The following is a 22,699-nucleotide window of genomic DNA, read 5'->3' as shown; positions in this document are numbered from 1 at the left end:
AGTGTATTTACCAGTAGTGCAATAGTGCACTGTGTATTTACCGGTAATCTAATAGTGCGCAGTGCATTTGCCAGAAGTGCAATTGTGCGCAGTGCATTTACCAGTAATCTAATAGTGCACAGCGCATTTACCGGTAATCTAATAGTGCGCAGTGTATTTACCAGTAATCTAATAGTGTGCAGTGCATTTACCAGTAGTGCAATAGTGCACAGTCAATTTACCGGTAATCTAATAGTGCACTGCACATTTACCGGTAATCTAATAGTGCACAGTGCATTTACCGGTAATCTAATAGTGCGCAGTATGTTTACCGGTAGTGGAATAGTGTGCAGTGTATTTACCAGTAATCTAATAGTGTGCAGTGCATTTACCAGTAGTGCAATAGTGCACAGTCTATTTACCGGTAATCATATAGTGCGCAGTGCATTTACCGGTAATCTAATAGTGCGCAGTGTATTTACCGGTAGTGGAATAGTGCGCAGTGTATTTGCCGGTAATCTAATAGTGCGCAGTGTATTTACTGGTAATCTAATAGTGTGCAGTGCATTTACCAGTAGTGCAATAGTGCACAGTCTATTTACCGGTAATCTAATAGTGCGCAGTGCATTTACCGGTTTCTAATAGCTCACTGCGCATTTACCGGTAATCAAATATTACGCAGTGCATTTACCGGTAATCTAATAGTGCGCTGTGTATTTACCGGTAGTGGAATAGTGCGCAGTGTATTTGCCGGTAATCTAATAGTGCGCAGCGTATTTACCGGTAAACTAATATTGTGCAGTGCATTTACCAGTTGTGGAATAGTGCACCGTCTATTTACCAGTAATCTAATAGAGAACAGTCTGTTTACCGGTAATCTAATAGTGCACAGTGTATTTACCAGTAATCTAATAATGCACAATGTATTCACTGGTAATGGTATAGTGAACAGTATATTTACCAGTCATCTAATAGTGCACAGTGTATTTACCAGTAGTGCAATTGTGCACAGTATATTTACTGGTAATCTAATAGTACACAGTGTATTTACCGGTAGTGGAATTGCGCACAGTCTATTTACCGGTAATCTAATAGTGCACGGTGGATTTTCCGGTAATCTAATAGTGCGCAGTGTATTTACCGGTAGTGGAATAGTGCGCAGTATATATGCCGGTAATCTAATAGAGCACTGTGTATTTACCGTGAATCTAATAGTGCACTGTGCATTTACCGGTAATCTAATAGTGCGCAGTGCAAGTTCCGGTAATCTAATTGTGCACTGTTAGATTACCGGTAAATTCACTGCGCACTGTGTACTTACCGTGAATCTAATAGTGCGCTGTGCATTTACCGGTAATCTAATAGTGCACAGCGCATTTACCGGTAATCTAATCGTGCGCAGTGCATTTACCTATAATCCAATCATGCGCAGTGTATTTACCGGTACTCTAATAGTGCGCAGTGTATTTACCTGTAGTGGAATAGTGCGCAGTGCAATTACCTGTAATCTAATAGTGCGCCGCGTATTTACCGGTAATATAGTATTTACTGGTGGTCTAATAGTGCGCAGTGCATTTACCGGTGATCTAATAGTGCGCAGTGAATTTACCAGTAGTGCGATAGTGCACAGTGTATTTACCGGTAGTGGAATAGTGCGCAGTATATTTGCCGGTAATCTAATAGTGCGCAGTGTATTTACCGGTAATGGAATAGCGCACAGTATGTTTACCGGTGATCTAATAGTACGCAGTGTATTTGCCGGTAATCTAATAGTGCGCAGCACATTTACCGGTAATCTAATAGTGCGCAGTGTATTTACCAGTAGTGGAATAGCGCACAATCTATTTACCGGTGATATAATAGTGTGCAGTGTATTTGCCGGTAATCTAATAGTGCGCAGTGTATTCACCGGTAATCTAATAGTCCGCAGTGCATTTACCGATAATCTAATAGTGCGCAGTGTATTTACCCGTATTCTAATAGTGCGCAGTGTATTTACCATAGTGGAATAGCGCACAGTGTATTTGCCGGTAATGTTACAGTGAACAGTGTATTTATCAGTAATCTAATAGTGCACAGTGTATTTACAGGTAATCTAATAGTGCGCAGTGAATTTACCAGTAGTGCGATAGTGCACAGTGTATTTACCGGTTGTCTAAGAGTGCACAGTGTATTTACCAGTAATCTAATTGTGAATTCTTAGACAACCGGTAACTATACTGTGCACTATTGCACGACTGGTAAAAACACTGTGAATTCTTAGACAACTAGTAAATACACTGTGCACTGTGTTTTTACCAGTCGTGCAATAGTGCACAGTGCATTTACCGGTAATAGATTACCGGTAAATACACAGTGCACAGTGTATGTACCAGTAATCTAATAGTGCACAGTGTATGTACCTGTACTCTAATAGTGCGCAGTGTATTTGCCGGTAATCTAATCGTGCGCAGTGTATTTACCGGTAATCTAATAGTGCACAGTGCATTTACCAGTTGTGCAATAGTGCACAGTGTATTTACCGGTTAACTAATAGTGCACAGTGTATTTACCGGAAATCTAATAGTGCTCAGCGTATTTACCGGTAATTTAATAGTGCGCAGTGTATTTACCGGTAATCTAATGGTGCTCTGTGTATTTATCGGTAATCTAATAGTACACAGCGCATTTACCGGAAATCTAATAGTGCGCAGTGTATTTACCGGCAATCTAATAGTGCGCAGTGTATTTACCGGTGATCTAATAGTGCGCGGTGTATTTACCAGTCGTGGAATAGCGCACAGTCTATTTACCGGTGATCTAATAGTGTGCAGTGTATTTACCTGTATTCTAATAGTGCACAGTGTATTTACCAGTAGTGCAATAGTGCACAGTGCATTTATCGGTCATCTAATTGCGCACTATTAATTTACCGGTAAATACACTGTGCTCTATTGCATTACTGATAAATACACTGTGCACTGTGTATTTACCGGTAATCTAATAGTGCACAATGTATTTACTGGTAATGTTATAGTGAACAGTGTATTTACCAGTAATCTAATAGTGCACAGTGCATTTACCAGTTGTGCAATAGTGCACAGTGTATTTACCAGTAGTGCAATTGTGCACAGTGCATTTACCGGTTGTCTAAGAGTACACAGTCTCTTTACCGGTTAACTAATTGTGTACTATTAGATTACCAATAAATACACTGTGTACTATTAGATTACCAGTAAATACACTGTGCACTGTGTATTTACCGGTAGTGGAATCGCGCACAATCTATTTACCGGTAAACTAAAAGTGCACAGTGTATTTACCAGTAAACTAATGGTGCACAGTGTGCGCAGTATAATTGCAGGTAATCTCATAATGCGCAGTGTATTTACCAGTACTGAAATAGTGCGCAGTGTATTTACCAGCAATCTAATAGTGCGCGGTGTATTTGCCAGTAATCTAATAGTGCGCAGTGTATTTACCAGTAATGCAATAGTGCACAGTGTATTTACCGGTAATCTAATAGTGCACAGTGCATTTACCGGTAATCTAATAGTGCGCAATGTATTTACCGGTAGTCTAATAGTACACAGCGTATTTACCAGTAAAGCAATAGTGCACAGTGTATTTACCAGTAACCTAATAGTGCATAGTCTATTTACCGGTGATCTAATAGTGCACAGTGTATTTGCCGGTAATTTAATAGTGCGCAGTGTATTCACCAGTAATCTAATAGTGCGTAGTGCATTTACCGATAATCTAATTGTTCACTATAACATTACCGGTAAATAAACTGTGCACTATTGCTCTACTGGTAAATACGCTGTGCACTATTAGATTACCGGTAAATATACTGTGCATTATTAGATTACCGGTAAATACACTGTGCACTGTGTATTTACCGGTAATCTAATAGTGCGCAGCACATTTACCGGTAATCTAATACTGCGCAGTGTATTTACCAGTAGTGGAATAGTGCACAGTCTATTTACCGGTAATCGAATAGTGAACAGTCTGTTTACCGGTAATCTAATAGTGCACAGTGTATTTACCAGTAACCTAATGGTGCACAGTGTATTTACCGGCAATCTAATAATGCGCAGTGTATTTGCCAGTAGTGCAATTGTGCACAATGTATTTACTGTTAATCTTATAGTGCGCAGTGTATTTACCGGTAATCTAATAGTGCACAGTACATTTACCGGTAATCTAATAGTGCACAGTACATTTAGATTACCGGTAAATGTACTGTGCACTATTAGATTACCGGTAAATACACTGCGCACTATTCCACTACCGGTAAATACGCTGCGCACTATTAAATTACCGGTAAATACGTGGCGCACTATTAGATTACCGGTAATAGTGCGCAACGTATTTACCAGTAATTTAATACTGCACAGCTTATTTACCAGTAGAGCAATAGTGCACTGTGTATTTACCAGTAATCTAATAATGTGCAGTGTATTTACCGGTACTGCAATAGTGCACAGTGTATTTACCGGTAATCTAATAGTGCACAGGCTATTTACCAGTCGTGCAATTGTGCACAGTGTATTTGCCAGTTGTCTAAGTGTGCACAGTGTATTTACCGCTAATCTAATAGTGTGCAACGTATTTACCGGTAATCTAATAGTGCGCAGTGCATTTACCGGTCGTGGAATAGTGCGCAGTGTATTTGCTGGTAATCTAATAGTATGCAGCGTATTTACCAGTAATCTAATAGTGCACAGTGTATTTACTGGTAATCTAATAGTGCACAGTGTATTTACCGGTAATCTAACAGTGCGCAGTCTATTTACCGCTAATCTAATAGTGTGCAGTGCATTTACTGCTAACCTAATAGTGCGCAGCGTATTTACCGGTAATCTAATAGTGCGCAGTGCATTTACCAATCGTGCAATAGTGCACAGTCTATTTACCGGTAATCTAATAGTACACAGTGTATTTACCAGTAATCTAATAGTGCGCAGTGTATTGACCGGTAATCTAATAGTGCACAGCGTATTTACCAGTAGTGCATTAGTGCACAGTGTATTTACCGGTAATCTAATAGTGCACAGTGTATTTACCAGTAATGCAATAGTGCACAGTGTATTTACAGGTAATCTAATTGTGCACTATTAGTGCACAGTATATTTACTGGTAATCTAATAATGCACAGTGTATTTACCTGTAAACTATTAGATTACCGGTAAATACACAGTGCACGATTAGATTACTAGTAAATATACTGTGCACTCTTAGACAACCAGTGTATTTACCAGTAAACTAATAGTGCACAGTGTATTTACCGGTAATCTAATAGTGCACAGTGTATTTACCGGTAATCTAATAATGCACAATGTATTTACTGGTAATGTTATAGTGAACAGTGTATTTACCAGTAGTGGAATAGTGCACCGTGTATTTACCGGTAATCTAATAGTGAACAGTCTGTTAACCGGTAATCTAATAGTGCACAGCGCATTTACCAGTAGGGCAATAGTGCACAGTGTATTTACCGGTAATCTAATAGTGCGCAGTGTATTTACCGGTAATCTAATAGTGCACAGTGCATTTACCGGTAATCTAATAGTGTGCAGTGTATTTACGGTAATCTAATTGTGCACAGTGCATTTACCGGTAATCTAATAGTGCGCAGTGTATTTACCGGTAATCTAATAGTGCACAGTGCATTTACCGGTAATCTAATAGTGCGCAGTGTATTTACGGTAATCTAATTGTGCACAGTGTATTTACCAGTCATGCAATAGTGCACAGTGTATTTACCAGTAGTGCAATAGTGCAGTGTAATTACTTGTAATCTAATACTGCACAGTGTATTTACTGGTAATCTAATAGTACACAGTGTATTTACTGGTAGTCTAATAGTGCACAGTGTATTTACCGGTAATCTAATTGTGCACAGTGTATTTACCAGTAATCTAATAATGCGCAGTGTAATTACCAGTAATGCAATAGTGTGCAGTGTATTTACCAGTAATGCAATAGTGCGCAGTGTATTTAGGCCCTGAGGCCCCATTTATTGCGCCTGCGATGCCTGACCCCCAACGACAGCAACAGCACTCGAGATGCAGTGTTGCATGCCGGCTTGGTACCACCACGGGGAGGTCCAAGCTCAGGGGTGCTGGGAAAGGGAAGGGCGGGAGTAAGAAAGGGGGCAATAGTCCCAAGGGTGGTGCAGCACTTGGTTAAGGAAGGGGGCGAGGTGGTGGCCGAGGCCAGTAAAGAGTCTTTTTTTGTACATGTTCATTAAAAAACTTTTACAAATCAAGCTTAAATTATTCAAAGTTGTAAAAATGTTGCTAAAGTTGTTATTAAAGTTGTTAAAGTTGTTATTAAAGTTGTTAAAGTTGTTAAGAGTTGTTTTATAGTTATAATTTTACAAAGTTTTAAAACTGTTGTATATTTTTGAGATTTTTACATAAACGTTTGAATTTAATTTAAACACTCTTGTACAGTGTCAAACTTTTGGGGTAACAGTCATCAGGGTAAGGCCTCCTCCTCCTCATCAGTCTGCAACCTCCTCCATTACCCTTATAACTCTGTTCAATAAACCTTCTCACATCTGGTTCCTCCATTAGACAGGTTGTCAGCAATACAGGCTGAGATAGTACAGGTCCCATTCTTTTTAAATATCCACAATATTTTTCGATGAAAATAGTGTAACTAAAATGCCTCTATCTTAATAAGTTACTCAGTAACAATAAAAAATACCTTTTCCACTCTAAATCACACTGTAAAATCACTGTTCACCCCAGAAATTTCAGAGGTGCTACTTTAGCAGACAGTTCCCGATTTCCAAAATGGTGGATCCATGCACGCCGCCCATTCCCGCGTAAGACCACCTTTTCCAGGACAGCATGCAGCTCCGGTGGTATGTCGGCAGTATGTGATGAAAATCGGACTTTTTGGATGGTATGCAGGCGATCCTGCACGATGGATGATGTGTATCCCTTCGGCGGTATGTCAATGATGAATATTCCGCCAAGCGGTATGTCGGCGGTTTGTAGGTGTTTTTTGACCAAAATCGCATTTTTGGGCGGTACACAAGTGGTAGGGGGCGGTAGGCATGTCGACCAATTTTGAACCCTATATAAACTAAATACACAAAGTAAATAATAACTGACACCCTGCAATGTAGTTATTCAATACCTGAATTTCTAAGCCAGTCTTGTGTGTCTGGTGCTAACAGAATTGCTTTGAGTCCCAGAGGTGACCATTGCCTTATATTTAGTATGCAACTTAAATGCTGTTATGAATGTGATGACAGCATCAAATCACTGACTCCCGTTGTGCCCAATCTATATACAGACATGTTGCAGAGTATAATGTCTACAAGTTACTTATCTTAGTGTTTCCAAGAGCATGTAGATGAAGAGGTGGGGGGGAGGCAGGCTAAGATGAGGGCAATGATGGTTCCTTGGGTGTCAGTGGCGGTGATGGTGCAGGGTTGAGAAGAGAATTCAGTGCTACAGATGCTCTGGCTACAACCAGATGGACAAGAGTGGAGCCAAGTGAGGGCGGCCCCACCAAACTGGACCAGCAAGGTGCTGCGGCAGGATGGTGTGGCCAACTATGCCGAAGACTGCCAAGATGTCGAGGAGCGATAATGCATCATGGCCACAGGCACTAGTGGCTATTCCCTTTGGGGAAAAGGGAAGTGGGGTTCAGGTTGCTCCTGGATGAGATACTTGGTGACAGAAGCTCAGGAACAAGTCGGTGGTGGATCCTATAACCTGAGATCTAGACCAGGCAGGTTTACAGTGCCCCATGGCACTGATGGTGGCTTCCAGCTACTCTGGCTCCCTAATGGAATGTAGAGTGGCAGACCTGCCAACAGAAATTGAGGGAGCTGGGAGACGTCACACTTAGCTTCAGGCAATCTTCCCAAGACGCTAATGGATAAGGTGGACCTAACTAAGGCAGCAGCAGGAAAAAACACACATGGAGTTACATTCAGACATCATTTAAAACTAATTTTGACCTGTGCTGATTCTAACAGTTTCCACTACTCGGCTACCTGACTGCTAAACTCTTTTCAGGCCTTTTCGCAGATTACCTAGGTATGTTTTTTGTAATGCGTTACTAAATGTACTGTCTTTAGGCTTAATCCCGATATGAAGCATTTTTCCCCGTAGAGACTGTGTGTTAATCCAGATCACTTTAAATAGAACAAGCTCGCACTCCTCCTAGTGTTGCTTACAAGTCAATCGACTACATTCTCGAAAGAGGAAAAGTGGTGCTCACAAAATAGAGAGAATAATGATTGACAAAAGATAAAAATACAAAAGGGAAACATATAAATGCTACTACTGATTGCTACTAAGTGTCTAAGATTAAGTGACTGAATATACTATTTGCGAAAAAATAAATATAGTTTAGAAAAGTAGAAATACAATTTAATCACAGCACATCGCCTTGTGATTCTTCGGTACCAGTCTTTTTATACTAGCTTGTCTTTCTTCCTCCTCTCTCTCCCTCCCTCCTTTCATCTCTTCCCAGTCTCGACCCTTTCTCCCTCTTCCTTCCTTCCTCACTTTCTCCCTGTCTTTCCCTCTCTCCCTCATTCACTTTCCCCCTCTCTGTTGCTCTCTCCCTCCTTCTCTGACTCTGCCCCTCTCTATCTATCTAAATCTCATTCTCTCACCCTCTCTCAGTTCCCTCCTCCCCATCTCTTCTGTGGTTATCCTGAATCGGTGACATAAATGTGCTATGTATTATTGACTTTTCATCGAATCATAGAATGGTTACAGCACAGAAGGAGGCCATTCGGCCTGTCGAGCCCGTGTCTTTTAATACTGCACAAACCGTAACATGCTGTTCTGGAATTTCTCCATTTTAGCAGAGATGTTACCCACTTATTTTAAATGGATGATGCCTTTGCTAAAATAGTGAAGTGAGTAATTCCACACATGTTGAGGGTTCATATGTCATTATCCGCCAGCCTCATTTCAGGGCATTTAATTGGATGTATAAAAATGATGGGACACAGTTGGCAGAATATATCCCAAAACACGGACATATCATGTGGATGTGAGGTGATAGTAAGTTAAAAACATTGGTCAGACCGTAGTACATCTGTGCCCAAATCAGAAAATATTATGGCCTTGGGCGTAACCTGGAAGTTAGGCCCAAAAATGCACCCGATTTTGCACCCATTTTGCTGATGTCAAATCATACCCAAATATCCTCCCAATCTCATTCGAGTGCACCCAAACTTAAAATGGTCATAAAACAGCATAAACGACAGGGGCCCAAGGAAACGGCAAACCCACACCATCTATGACTTTCTTGAGTCTTAAAATGTATGTTTCAACTCATTTTGCCATCATTCATGCACATCAGGCACAGCGTGTTTAGGAATCTGTAATCGGGGAAGCTTTTCAACTTTTAATGTGACTTATACTGATGCCATAAAATTCCATTCAAAGAAACAAAAAATACAGAGCATCTCTCAGCGAGGATAAATTGATGATAAAAACACAAAAAATTGCAATTGAAAGACCAGAAAAATGACTTTATTTCCTGTTGTGCCTGAAAACCTGGTGCAATGTTGAGAGACACCCTCCCGAATAAGGGCAATTGGAGGATAGCTAGCGACAGTAAAATGTCGGGCATGGTCAATTTTATGAACGGAGATTCGTTCAAACGGAGGGTTTGATGAACAGACACAAAAGATCGAGGGTACTTGGGCATATTATAGTTACAAGTGTAACTCACTTACACCTAAATGCCCACAATCTTTTAAGCTGTGTAATTGGTTGGCGCTAAGATTATAGATGTATCTGGGCGCAAGTGCAGAGGATGCTCCAATGCTACAACTTTTGAGCTTGTTCACTTAAGTAACTTGAATTAACAACCGCTCCCTTTCTCGCCACACTGGTCGGAATTCAATTCAATCGTTTCCTGAGCTGAAAGCGAGCAGCTGAAAGATGTTCAGACTTTGAAAGGCGAAGCAGTCGATGATTACTTTGCTTGGTTCCAAATTATCCAATCATATCCCCAAAGGTAGGGGCCTTGTATCCTCGCTGTTGTTGCCACCTGTCGCGCATCCTGCACATTGGGGTGGATTCTGGGTCCTCAAACTCCGGGAATCCCAGCTTGTCCAAGATTTCAAAGACACCTGCTGGAGCCGCCACCTGTGAGGAACAAATAAAGGAATGACAGGGTTATGAGGGGGAGGAATCTCCCGGCTGGAGAGTTCTGGCCTCCTCTTTTTCCACGCCAGCTCCGACCCACCTTCCTGGGCTGGGGCTCATTACGTATGTGCAACGAGTCTGTGGCTGGGAATCATATTCATCAAGAAGGAGCCCGCCAGTGGGAGAAGATGGGAGGAGAATCCCAATGGTACTGCAGCTGGGCCCTTCAAGGGGACTGAAGCGCCCCAAAGATTAGATGAGATGCCCCACTGAAGGTCTCAGCTGAGACAGGGGCCTTCGATGGAGGCCTGGTGTCGACTGCAGGGAAAAGGAGGCCACTTACAAGGTCTTCCCCTTTCATGGGGGCAACTCAGGAACGGTACCACCACTTCCCGGGAACCACCGGCAACTTCCCTATGGGTTTCCTGAAATTACAATCAAACTAACGCTTCATTTATTTTTCACATGCTTTAGTTTAAAAGTGCTTTAGTTTTTACACACAGATCAGTTTAATGATGGAACATCCTCTCTCTGGGGTACGGACCTGTGTCGCACAGTGCAGAGAACACGTTGTTCTGATGTCACGCAGACGGAGTGCACATACCAACTAAGTATGAAGCAACTGCAGCTTTTCCCAAACAGAATGCAATTTGCACAATCATTTCCATATCAAAATATACCAAGATCCAATTTGCGATGTTATTTTGAGAGCTTTTTTCTGCAAACATCCCTGACATTCGGTAAATAGCAGCTGACAGCACAGAGGCACACTGAACATGACAGGGTTTCTACATTACAGCACCGCTCCATTATAAATCTGGCAAAATATTCATTGTTAAAAGAAAACGAGTGAAATGATACGTCCTTCCGTGTATGCTGGTCACGGACACTAATCCTCATTCAGCTACAGTGCTGTTTCTAGCTGGTCTGCAGAGTTTGTAAAACGAGCAACTGATATATAATACCGAGAGGCCCTGAATGTACGAATTGAGCTCCCTGATGTTTGTGGGAGGACTGCTGCTCTGTATATAAGTGGCCTTTGTCACGGATGAAAGTGATATACAGTAGTGCAAATAAACTGCGACTGAAATGGTTGTCTAAACCCAGGAAAAATTAGACGGCAAAATATGTTTCTTTACTTTAGCAGTGAAAACCCACCCAGCCTCTCTTTCACTGGTTGCCAGGGTAAATTTTCCTGAAAGCAGACTGTCTGAAATCGGGCCTGATCATAAATGAGCAGTGTTGAACAGATTTGTTTTCTGCCAAGAAGTTAATCATTCCAGCTTTCTTAAAGATGCAGTACATTCAGTTTTGGTGACCACTACAACATATTGATTATCTCCCAAAGTAGATCTCCTTCTTTGTGCCAGCCTTGGTTCAGTGGCAGCACACTCTCCTTTGAGTCAGAAGGTTGAGGGTTCAAACCCCACTCCAGAGACTTGAGCACACAATCTAGGCTGGCACTTCAGTGCAGTACTGAGGGAGTGCTGCACTGTCGGAGATGCTGTCTTTCAGATGAGGTGTTAAACCGAGGCCCCATCTGCTCGCTCAGGTGGGCATAACACAATCCCACAACATTATTTTGAAGAAGAGCAGGGAAGTTTTATAATATTTATCCCTCAACCAAGATGAGGAGAAACTTCTTCACCCAGAGAGTGGTGAACCTGTGGAATTCTCTACCACAGAAAGTTGTTGAGGTCAATTCAATAAATATATTCAAAAAGGAGTTAGCTTTAGTCCTTACTACTCGGGGGATCAAGGGGTATGGCGAGAAAGCAGGAATGGGGTACTGAAGTTGCATGTTCAACCATGAACTCATTGAATGGCGGTGCAGGTTCGAAGGGCCGAATGGCCTACTCCTGCACCTATTTTCTGTTTCTATATTTAAAACTAGAAATGCTGCAAGTACACATGATGTAGACTCCCATGGAACATCCGCCCCAAATTCTAGCCCCTCCCCATGGCTGATGATCCTGCTCACCTACCTCTTCAGCCCCTGAAACTTTAGGGCCTTAATGTTTTCATGCATCATAGAATAACTATGAACTTTGAGATCTGGCTGACTCTACAGTGAAGGCTGTCATTTTCTTTCAAAATATACTCGTGACTTTGAAGGATCTTTGAAGTTGCTTGGTGTTTTTATATTTATAATGTATGAACTGGCTTCAACTGAATGATTTTAGTTTTAGAGCACTGAGATTCCTAAAACTGAAGGAACTGCTCTGAGCATACGAGAAGCCTTTAAACTAACAGGCTCCAGCAGTGACTAAACCCACACACATCAGATCTCACAATGGAGCTCTCAGTCACTCCAAGAAACTCGATCAGAATTCATTCATCAGACTTTGAAGCAACATATGGTGATAGCAATGTGTAGCCTATTGAGAATTCTACATTAATTCAATCTGCATTACCTCCACATCTTACACTGACACCCATCTGAAGTAGTTTTGAGGTGCACTCACTGTTGTTTCGCAGGTAAATGTGGCAGCCAATGTGCACACAGCAGGGACCCACGAACAGCAATGAAAAAAAGAAAAAACTTGCATTTATATTGCATCTTTCGTATCCTCAGGACATCACAAAGTACTTCACAGCTGACGAATAGTTTATGAAGTGTAGTTAGCGTTGCCTTGTAGGCAATCAGAGCAGCTGAATTGCACACAGCGAGCTTTCACAAACAACGATCAGACAGCAAACCGGTCAATCTGTTTTAGAGGTGCGGGTAGAGGGATATATATTAGCCAGGACAATTCCCCAGCTTTTCTTCAACTTGAGCCCGAGGATCTTTTACATCCATTCGCTATGGCAGTCAGGGCCTCAGTTTAACATCTCAACCGAAATATAGCAACTCCAACAATTCAGAACTCCGCCAAACTGGACTGAAGTGTCAACGTAGATTCTGTGCTCAAGCCTCTGGATTGGATCAAGTTTATTGAGGGTGGAACATGGGAGGCCAGCCAGGAGAGCATTGAAATAGTCATGTCTGGAGTTAACAAAGCACGGATGAGGGTTTCAGCAGCGGAGGAGCTGAGGCAGGGGTGGAGACGGACTATATTGTGAAGATGGATGCAGGTGGACTTTGTTGTGGAGAGGATAGGGGGTCAGAAGCTCAGATCAGGGTCAAATAGAACGCTGTGGTTATGAACAGTCTGATTCAGCATCAGACAGTGGCCAGGGAGGGAGATGGTGGTGAAGAGCTCAAAGAGAGGCCTGGTGAGAAAAAAAAAACTTGAAAAAAACCCCACCAAAAACATTCCTAATACATAGCCCACGCCTTGACAACATAAATCGCAAAAAATAAATAAAAGAAAAAACAATCACACTTACCTGAGGTCGGCATTACTTACCCCGTTGTAGTCACTACAGGTTGGACCACCTACTTTCACTGCGGTCCCAGCAGGGCAGGACTCAACAAGCAAGTCAGTGTCACAACCAGGAGCATTGCACATTGGCTCAACTCTTCCGGCCAGCACTATTCCACGCCTCTGCAAAACCGGCCCCAACAACCACCGCGGGGCACTGGAAGCTCACCGCCCGCCCAGCAGAGCTCACCGCCGCCATTGCCAACCCTCCGGGGTGAAAGCAGAAGTACAAGTCACCGGGAAATCCGCCCCATAAGCTTTGGTCTTCCCAATGTTTAGTTGGAAGAAAGTGAGGCTCATCCAGGACTGGATATAAGACAAACAGTGTGACAACATAGAAGTAGTGCAGGAATCGAGATAGAGGGAGGGGAGGTAGAGCTGGGTGTCATCAGCATGCATGTGGAGCCTGATGTCATGTTGTTGGATGATGCCACAGAGGGGCAGCATGTAGGAGCATAGAAACAGGAGGAGTAGGCCATTCAGTCCCTTGAGCCTGTTCCGCCATTCACTTATTTCATTGCTGATCTGTATCTTAACTCCATCTGCCCGCTTTGGTTCTGTAACCCTTAACACGCTTGACTAACAAAAATCTATCAATCTCAGTTTTTACATTTTTAATTGACCTAGCCTCAATAGCACTTTGGGGAAGAGTTTTCCAGATTTCCACTAGCTTTTGTATAAAGAAGTGCTTTCTGACAAACTCCTGAACAGCCTCGCTCTAATAGTGGGAGGTTAAAGAGTTAAAATAAACTGAATCCTGACCCCGACACACTTCCAGTTTTAATGGAGGCATGATTAGGGTTAGGGTTAGGGTTAGGAGGCAGCCAACCCGCTCCCAGGAGGCGGGTCTCCTATTTAAATATTATACTGAGACTGGCGTGCCTCATGGTGATCCACCATTACCACCTTGAGTCAGAAGGTTGTGGGTTCAAGTCCCACTCCGGAGACTTGAGCACAAAAATCTAAGCTAACACTTCAGTGCAGTGCTGAGGGAGCGCTGCACTGTCTGACAAGCCATGCTTCAGATGCGACGTTAAACCGAGGCCCCGTCTGCCCTCTGAGGTGGATGCAAAAGATCCCGTGGCAATATTTTGAAGACGGGCAGGGGAGTTATCCTGTCCTGGTCAATATTATCCCTCAATGAACATCACTTAAACAGATTATCTGGTCATTATCACATTGCTGTATGTGGGAGCTTGATGTGCGCAAATTGGCTGCTCCATTTCCTACGTTAACAAAAAAGTGACTACACTTCAAAAAAAAGTACTTCATTGGCTGTAAAGCGCTTTGGGACGACCGATGGTCATGAAAGGTGCTATAGAAATGCAAGGCTTTATTACAAATTTAACTCTGGATGGCCGGGTTTCTGGGGCCTCTTGGAACCTGCCAGCTAAAGGAAGTTGATGACTGCTGGATCCAGGAGGTAAGTGACTTTCCACTTACCTCCTGATTCAGCATCCCTGCCTCACCCGCCCCCCCCTACGATTGGAGACCCCCTGGGCCTTCGATCTCCCCTCCAATCTTATCCCCCCCCAACCCCCCTACAATTGGACTACCCCCGGGCCTTTGATCTCCCCCCAACCTTACCTCCACCCCACCCCCCCTCCTCCCCCCCCACGATTGGACTCTCCCCCCCCGGGCCTCCGATCTCCCCTCCAACCTTATCCCTATCCCACCCCCACGATTGGACTCCCCCAGGCCTCCGATCTCCCCCCGACCTTACCACCACCCACCCCCCCCAGCCCCAGCCTACTCCTGTGAGGTCGCCAATCCCCCCTCCAGCTTCTTAACGCTTTCCTGGCCCCCCCACTCTACCCCAATGCTTCTCTGGCCCCCAACTACAACCCCTCCCCCCCGCCAAGCTCCTCCAGCCCACAACCATCTGACTGATGCTCCTCCAGCCCCCGATCATCCTCCAGATCTCGTCCACCTACCACCCGATGCTCCTCCGCCACTTGATTGTCTACTAGCCCCCGGCCACCGACCACCCGATCATCCGCCGGCCCTCCGCAATGCTCCTCCAGCCTCACCCCTCCTGTCTCAATCATCCTCTGGCTCCCGACCTCCCCTCTCCTGATGCTCCTCTGGCCCCGATCCTCCGGCTCCAATCAGCCTCCAGCCCTTCACTAGCTCCCTCACACGCTCAGTGAGTTTGACTGTGAGTTCAAATCCCACCATGGCAGTTTCAAAATTTGGATTCAGTTAAAGAAAAGTATCTGAAAATGAGTAAATGGCTGTCGGATTGTCATTCACCAATTGCCTAATGCTAGCCACCACAACCGCTCCCTCCAATCGCCACATCTACTCCGTCGCCATGCCTTCCTGATCGATTCCCTTTTCCCAGTCGCCAACCCTTATGTCCTTGCCCATTTTGGCCTATATGTGACTCCAGTTCCACACCAATGTGGTTGATTATTAACTGCCGTCTGAAGGCCCAGGAAGCTACAATGCAGCAGTTCAAGAAGAAACGCCATCACCACCTTCTCAAGGACAACCAGGGATGGGTAATAAATGCTGGCCTGGCCAGCAATGCCCACATCCTGAGAATGAATAACAAAAATAGTTTGAAACATTCACGAGCGAATCGGCTCCATTGAAGGCACATATTGCAAAGCACATTGTACAACTTACATAACTTTCCTATCCGCTCAGGTACATGTTAATGTTTTGTCTCACAGCTACCCCAAGAGCACAGTGAAAGACCCAGTAGCTAAAAACCCAGCTGTTTATAATGTGCAGTTTTCTACTGATGTCTTGAAAAATAAATCAACATCATTTGGTGAAGGTAGTGAAAAGCACGGTGTAGTGTTTGAAGACCTATTCAATAGCTGGGTACAACACAATTAATTTTAAAGTTTGTTTATAATCACCTTTCTTTCTAAAATATTTCTGTATAGCTTAACTCCATTGAGTAATCTTGGCCAAAAATCCTGCTTAACATTGATAAACCATTGCATGTTACTACGCTGACATGATAATCTATCAGCTCGAAGAGAGCCAATGTTTTAAGCCTGAAGGCAAAATTTGTGTGTGAATAACAGGTGCTGCTCCAGCATTGCGTGATGTGCTGTTCTTGGCCTTTGCTTACAATTCAAAGCCATGTCACGAATCCTAAGCATCCTTCGTTTGCTCCAGTTTAATAATTACCATAATACACATTGCCCCACGGAGGATGCAGCCGACCACTTGCCACTAAGGCGGGGTGGGGGGGGGGGGCAGGGGTGGGGTGTGGTGTCCGCATAATTTAGTGAATTTTCAATTGCACTAAACTCATTGACTTAGAAATTCGGTCACATTCATAGAACACGGGCTGCCACAACCGCTCTCCCCCACTCCCACCTGCCGATTGGCATCTCTACCCCATTGCCCCCTTCCTGGATACATTCCCTTACCTGAGGGCTGCTGTGTCATGCCTCGCCTGCCAGCTCTTGGCAACTCGCCGCCTCAGTATAAATGAGCCTCTTGGGGGGGGGCCGCTGGACTCGCCATTCAGGCACAGGGATTGATCCCTGCACCTCCTGTGCACAAGGTCCCAGAACACATCAATGAAATGACCAGATCAGCTACTTTTTACCATTGCTAGCTGAAGGTTCAATATTGGCCAGAACACTGGGAGAACTCTGCTACATCTCTTTGAATCGTGCCATGGGATCTTTTATGTCCATCTGAGGGGGGAGACGAGGCCTCGGTTTAATGTCTCATCCAAAAGCCAGCACTTCCAACAGAGCATCTACTCCCTCAGTACTGCACTGGAGTGCCTGCCTGGATTATGTGCTCAAGTCTCTGCAGTGGGACTTCAGCTCACAACCTTCTAACTCAGAGAGCTGCCACTGAGCCGCAGCTGAGGGTATACGTAGCAAGGGTGTACATAGTGAGGGTATACGTAGCGAGGGTATACGTAGCGAGGGTATACGTGGCGAGGGTATACGTAGCGAGGGTATACGTAGCGAGGGTACACGTGGCGAGGGTATACATAGCGAGGGTATACATAGCGAGGGTATATGTAGCGAGGGTATACGTGGCGAGGGTATACGTGGCGAGGGTATATGTAGCGAGGGTACACGTGGCGAGGGTATACGTAATGAGGGTGTACGTAGCGAGGGTGTATGTGGCGAGGGTATACGTGGCGAGGGTGTACGTAGTGAGGGTGTACGTAGTGAGGGTGTACGTAGTGAGGGTGTACGTGGCGAGGGTGTACGTGGCGAGGGTGTATGTGGCGAGGGTATACGTGGCGAGGGTGTACGTAGTGAGGGTGTACGTAGTGAGGGTGTACGTAATGAGGGTGTACGTAGCGAGGGTGTATGTGGCGAGGGTATACGTGGCGAGGGTATACGTGGCGAGGGTGTACGTAGTGAGGGTGTACGTGGCGAGGGTGTACGTGGCGAGGGTGTATGTAGCAAGGGTGTACATAGCGAGGGTGTACATAGTGAGGGTGTACATGGCGAGGGTATACGTGGCGAGGGTGTATGTAGCAAGGGTGTACATAGCGAGGGTGTACGTAGTGAGGGTGTAAAATGGCATCGCCTTTGACATGATCTGGCCCTGATTTGCATGCATTCATGAGACTCCTGCCTGCCTTAGATGCGTGCTGTGTCCACCAGGATTCATCTCAGCCTGAAAATCGGACAGTGCATAAAAGCAGCAAGAGTAAGCAGGAGAGTTTGGCAGCTGCTTTATTTCCAGGCTGCTGCCGCCCTGTTTTGTAACTAAAATTGGCAGCAAGAAAGAAAATCTAGGCTGATAGTTCAGTGTTTTACTGAAGGAATGCTGCATCACCAGAGGTACTGCCTTTCAGACAAGACATTACTGTCTTTCACCTGAGGTGGATGGACAAGATCCCATGGCACTATTTGAAGAAGGGTTGGGAGTTCTCCAAGTGTCTTGGCCAAATTTCACAATGCCAGCTAGCATAGGAGCCGTGAGGTGGCCATCATGGAGGTAATAAGCGAGAAGAGGTTACAGGGGGCGATGGTAGAAGAAACTACAGAGTGGTCGAGGATCAGAACTAGAGCAGGGAGGGGGGCTGGGTGCTAGGCCAGGTGCAGGATGGAAAGGAAAGTGAGGTAAAAGCAGACACAGCAACATGTATGGTTTTAATCTTAGCGATGAAGAAATCCATGAGTTCTTCATACTTGGTGTTGGAGGTGAGGATGGAGGGGAAAGGGTTTTGAGGAGGCAGTTAGCTGTGGAGGAAATCAATCTTGGATAGAACTTGTTCTGCAGGATGATCCTGGAAATGTCGATGGATTCAGCTAGTTCGTAAATCAGACTTTGCCAGAACAGCAACACCAGTGAATGGAAATATTACTCTTCCTGGCTTTTCCATGATTTCCCATAGTTTTGAAGGGAATTATCTCACAGAACATTCATCCTTGTTAGTTCAAACCTACACCGTGTAGAATATCAACTTGTGCAGTGCCACCACAAATGTCACATTGGGAAATAAACACTGCCATTTTGAAACTAGGCTCACAAGGTTTTAATACAATTTAACAAAAATAAAACACCCAATTCTGGCTTTAGGATTAAACCTAAACCAAACAGTGCTGAACTTTGATCTCCTACCTCAGCCATCCAGTCTTTGAAGGATCTTTCCCATTTTCCTGGTTTCTCTAGGTGTAGGTAGGTGTCAAAAAGAATAAGGTAAAAGTATCTCTCCAGGTACTGCAGGCTGCGTAAGTGTAAGCTCTCAGCAATATCTTTGTCCTTTGCCCCTTTGGACTGAAGTAAAGATAACAAATAATGATTTGAAAAGATGACAATGCTGATTAATACATGTTCCAGAATCAAATATTCAAGTTCGTACCATTTCTATTAATACCAGCATCTCTCTTGTGGAGTTGCTCACGGTGATTCAGAAGTTACAATGTCACATAGGGTGCTGGATTGTGGGGGAGGGTGCACATTTCCATTTAAAGAATTTGTTAAAGGGTTTGTAAGAGATCTCCTCAGAGACAGTAAAGTCAGTCTCTTTTGATTGGTTGATGCATCATGCTTTTCTTACCCACTACAGGTAGATAAATAAATGTGTTCCCCTCACACATCACCATTACATGAATAAGCAAATGTCTACATGTCACGAGGGGGAGAAGCTCAGACCATTTACTGCCCACCTGTATAGGCCACGAGATTTATAGCACAGCAGCAGTCTAATAGTAGCCCTTTTTCATTAAGAGTGGGATTAAGGTGGTGGTTTCCAAGTCGTATTGTAAACTGAATGCTTTATGTAGCTATTCCCTCCCCTTACCCAGCAGCTGAAGATCATTTGTTCTTTGCGTTCCTTCTTTACAGTGTTAAAGAATTTTCAGTCTGTCTTCATGTCCTTTGCTTAGTGAAGATTGCCATATGATTTCCTCCTGACACTTTTTATTATCATGTGGATTTGGGACTGGGAAAAATGTTCCTATACAGCAGATTGCAATCCTCTTTGATGGTACCTTACCAGTGATAAACTCCACCAAAATAATTGATAGAGCTTGATTGCTATGATTAGTCAACAACTCCATTATCATTGTATCATGATGGTAGAAGGCGAACTAGGTGGATCTTGTTTTTTATGTCGAGGGTTTCCTATGTTCCTAAAAGAAATTCCTTCAGCAAACATTAGCAGAACTCAAAGTGGATGATCTTGATGGCATATATCGAGTGAAGTCAGAGAGGAGACAGCAGAGGATCTGACCACAATTTACCAAACCTCCTTAGGTGGCCAAGTTGTGTTGGGAGACTGGAGAATAGCCAATATTACACAATGTTCAAGAAGAGAAAAAAGGATAAAATGGATAATTATAGATGAGTTAGTCTAACGTGACTAATGGGCAAAGAATTAGGGGGAGAAATTGGCTTCCTTTGCACATCCCATTAGCGCCTCCAGGGGGCGATAACAGGGTGCTAACTGCTTTCTGACCGGGTGTGACGAAAGTACTGACGCCCGCAAACTTCTCTTGCAGGTTAGGGTTGGTATTAACCTTGAAACCACGATATTTGCACCCCAGAAGTCGTGACGTCATTCGGTGCGCAGCACCCCAGTACTGCCCCGGATCCTAAATTTGCTTCAGCCCCGTGCAGCATCGCCGGGCATCAACAGCAGATGCAGGAGATGTTGTGAGCATGGCTGGCCGCTTGGGAAGCAGCAATTACAGGCATTAGTGGTCAGCTAGGCCAAAAAAAAATGTCACCCCTCTCTGCATGTTTTTTAATTTTTCCAATGCCGCTATTGATCAGCCCTGCATTGATCAGATGCTGTCACCAACCATGGAATCGTTACCTAGCAACGCCCTCAGCAGTGGCCCATCCCTTTAAGACAGGGAAGGAGCCTGTGATTCCGGCAGCGCTGCACAGGACATTGTGCAGCGCTCTGCCGCTACCGCCCCTCTTGTCTCATTTAGCGCTCTAAGAGAAGAGGTAGCACATGATTTGGGGCTTCACTTCCATCCTGGAGTGCTAAACTGGAAGTTCGTGTCTGCTGGAATTTGCTCCCGCAAAGGTTATCGTCCCCAAACAGGGCGATATGCACTTTCTAGCCCTTAAAATCTACAATTCAAGATTTAGAAATACATGGGGCAATCAAGGACAGCCAGCGTGGACTTGTTAAAGGCAAGTTGTGTTTGACAAATATAATTATTTTTGGAATAAATGACAGACTGGATAGCTGAAGGGAATGCAATAGATGTGGCAAATATAGATTTTCAGAACGCATTTAAATAGGGTCTCTGACCCCTGCGATTCCCAGGCCCAGCCCACTTACCCGAGTGCCACTGCGATGCTAGCAGTGGCCCAATCTTGCACTCCTCTTTGCTCTCATCACCTCACTGGCTCCATTCAAATAAGGCCCAAGACCCAGTATGGGGGGAGCCAGGGGCCTCACCATTCAGGTGCAGGGAATGTACTCTGCGTGTCCGAATTTCTGGGCTTACAACTAAAATCAAAGCTCAGAAAATATGATTTGTCGGAGCAGCAGAATTATATGCTTGCAGGTTCACCTGACTGACTCGCTACAGTCAAGGGTTTGCAAGCTGTTATACTTTTATTCAATATTAATGTCACTCCTCACATTTTCCCTCAGATGTTGACAACTCTACCATGGATGGTGCGGCCTCTCGTATGGTTACGCCATGGTAACAAAGGCAATAAGAGGAGAAAGTAACATCTGAGTGGTAAGTTCCGACAGGTTCCAGTTCTGTTTTCCAAATAATTTGATTGGCTCTGACAACCTCGAAGCTTACATTCAAACGGAACTGATTAACTTAAGTTGACCACCTCCAAACCCTGTTAAAATACACCTGATGGGTGGATTTATGACGTTTCTGCCCTGCCCGGAGCAGGAGAGCCTGGTAGACCGCAGGAGGTCCGGGTTTCCTCGCACGAACTCCACAATGTGCGTGTAATGTCATGGATAGGTTCACTGCCAGACTGGCTTCCAGTCGGATGGGGAACCCTGGACAGGAGGCCGCAACAAACAGATAGATACGGGGTCAGATCCCGGGCTGGGGAGGTGTTCTGATCCCTGGAGGGGGGGCTGGGTTCCGAGCCCGGGAGGAGGTCTGATCCCCGGGGGTGGGGTTCCAATCCCCGACCCCGGGGGGAGTTCCGAGCCCGAGGGTGTTCAATCCCCGACCCCGGGGAGAAGTTCCAATCCCTGGGGGGGGTGGTGAGTTGTTACCTCTAAATGCAACTATTCCAGTAGTCTCCTCCATAAACTTCAGCTCATCCAAAACTCTGCTGTCTGTATCCTAACTTACACAATTCACCCATTACTCCTGTACTCACTACCTACATACTCAGTAACCTCCTCCAGCCCTGCAACCCTCCAAGATCTCTGCGCTCCTCCAATTCTAGCCTCTTGAGCAACCCCGATTTGCATCACTCAACCATTGGTGGCCATGCCTTCAGCTGCCAAGGCCCGAAGCTTTGGAATTCCCTCCTTAAATCTCTCCTCCTCTCTACTTCCCTCTCCTTCTTTAACACGCTCCATAAAACCTACCTCTTTGACAGGTGCTCGGTCACCTGTCCTAATATCTCCTTATGCGGCTTGGTATCAAATGTTTTGTCTTATAATACTCCTGTGAAGGGCCTTGGGAGATTTTACTACGTTAAAGTCACTCTATAAATACAAGTTGTTGTTGATAGAAAGCAATAATATTATGGGGCAGAGGGGAGGAAAAAGAGAAAGAACATTTATCAAATTTGAATGGACTTGATCCCTCTGACAAGCCTTAGTATTTTTCAGTATTG

The 22,699-nt window shown here is 44.5% G+C and overlaps 1 protein-coding gene across 1 annotated transcript in view; it reads right to left on the bottom strand.

The window, feature by feature from the left end:
* Nucleotides 1-9,950: 9,950 nt before the first annotated feature.
* Nucleotides 9,951-22,699, bottom strand: part of LOC139279789 (paladin-like) — a 192,402-nt gene continuing 179,653 nt past the window's right edge. Inside the window, exons 19-20 of the mRNA XM_070899046.1 lie at nucleotides 19,034-19,189; nucleotides 9,951-10,103 (exon numbers count right to left, since the gene is read on the bottom strand). Coding sequence (XP_070755147.1) covers nucleotides 9,951-10,103; nucleotides 19,034-19,189 — 309 coding nt within the window. The remainder of the gene's footprint in view (nucleotides 10,104-19,033; nucleotides 19,190-22,699) is intronic.

The sequence above is a fragment of the Pristiophorus japonicus genome, chromosome 1 (genome assembly GCF_044704955.1).
Source record: "Pristiophorus japonicus isolate sPriJap1 chromosome 1, sPriJap1.hap1, whole genome shotgun sequence".
NCBI classification, from domain to species: domain Eukaryota; kingdom Metazoa; phylum Chordata; class Chondrichthyes; family Pristiophoridae; genus Pristiophorus; species Pristiophorus japonicus.
The sequence above is the reverse complement of the archived record's forward strand: the minus strand, read 5'-3'. Positions and strand labels throughout refer to the sequence as shown.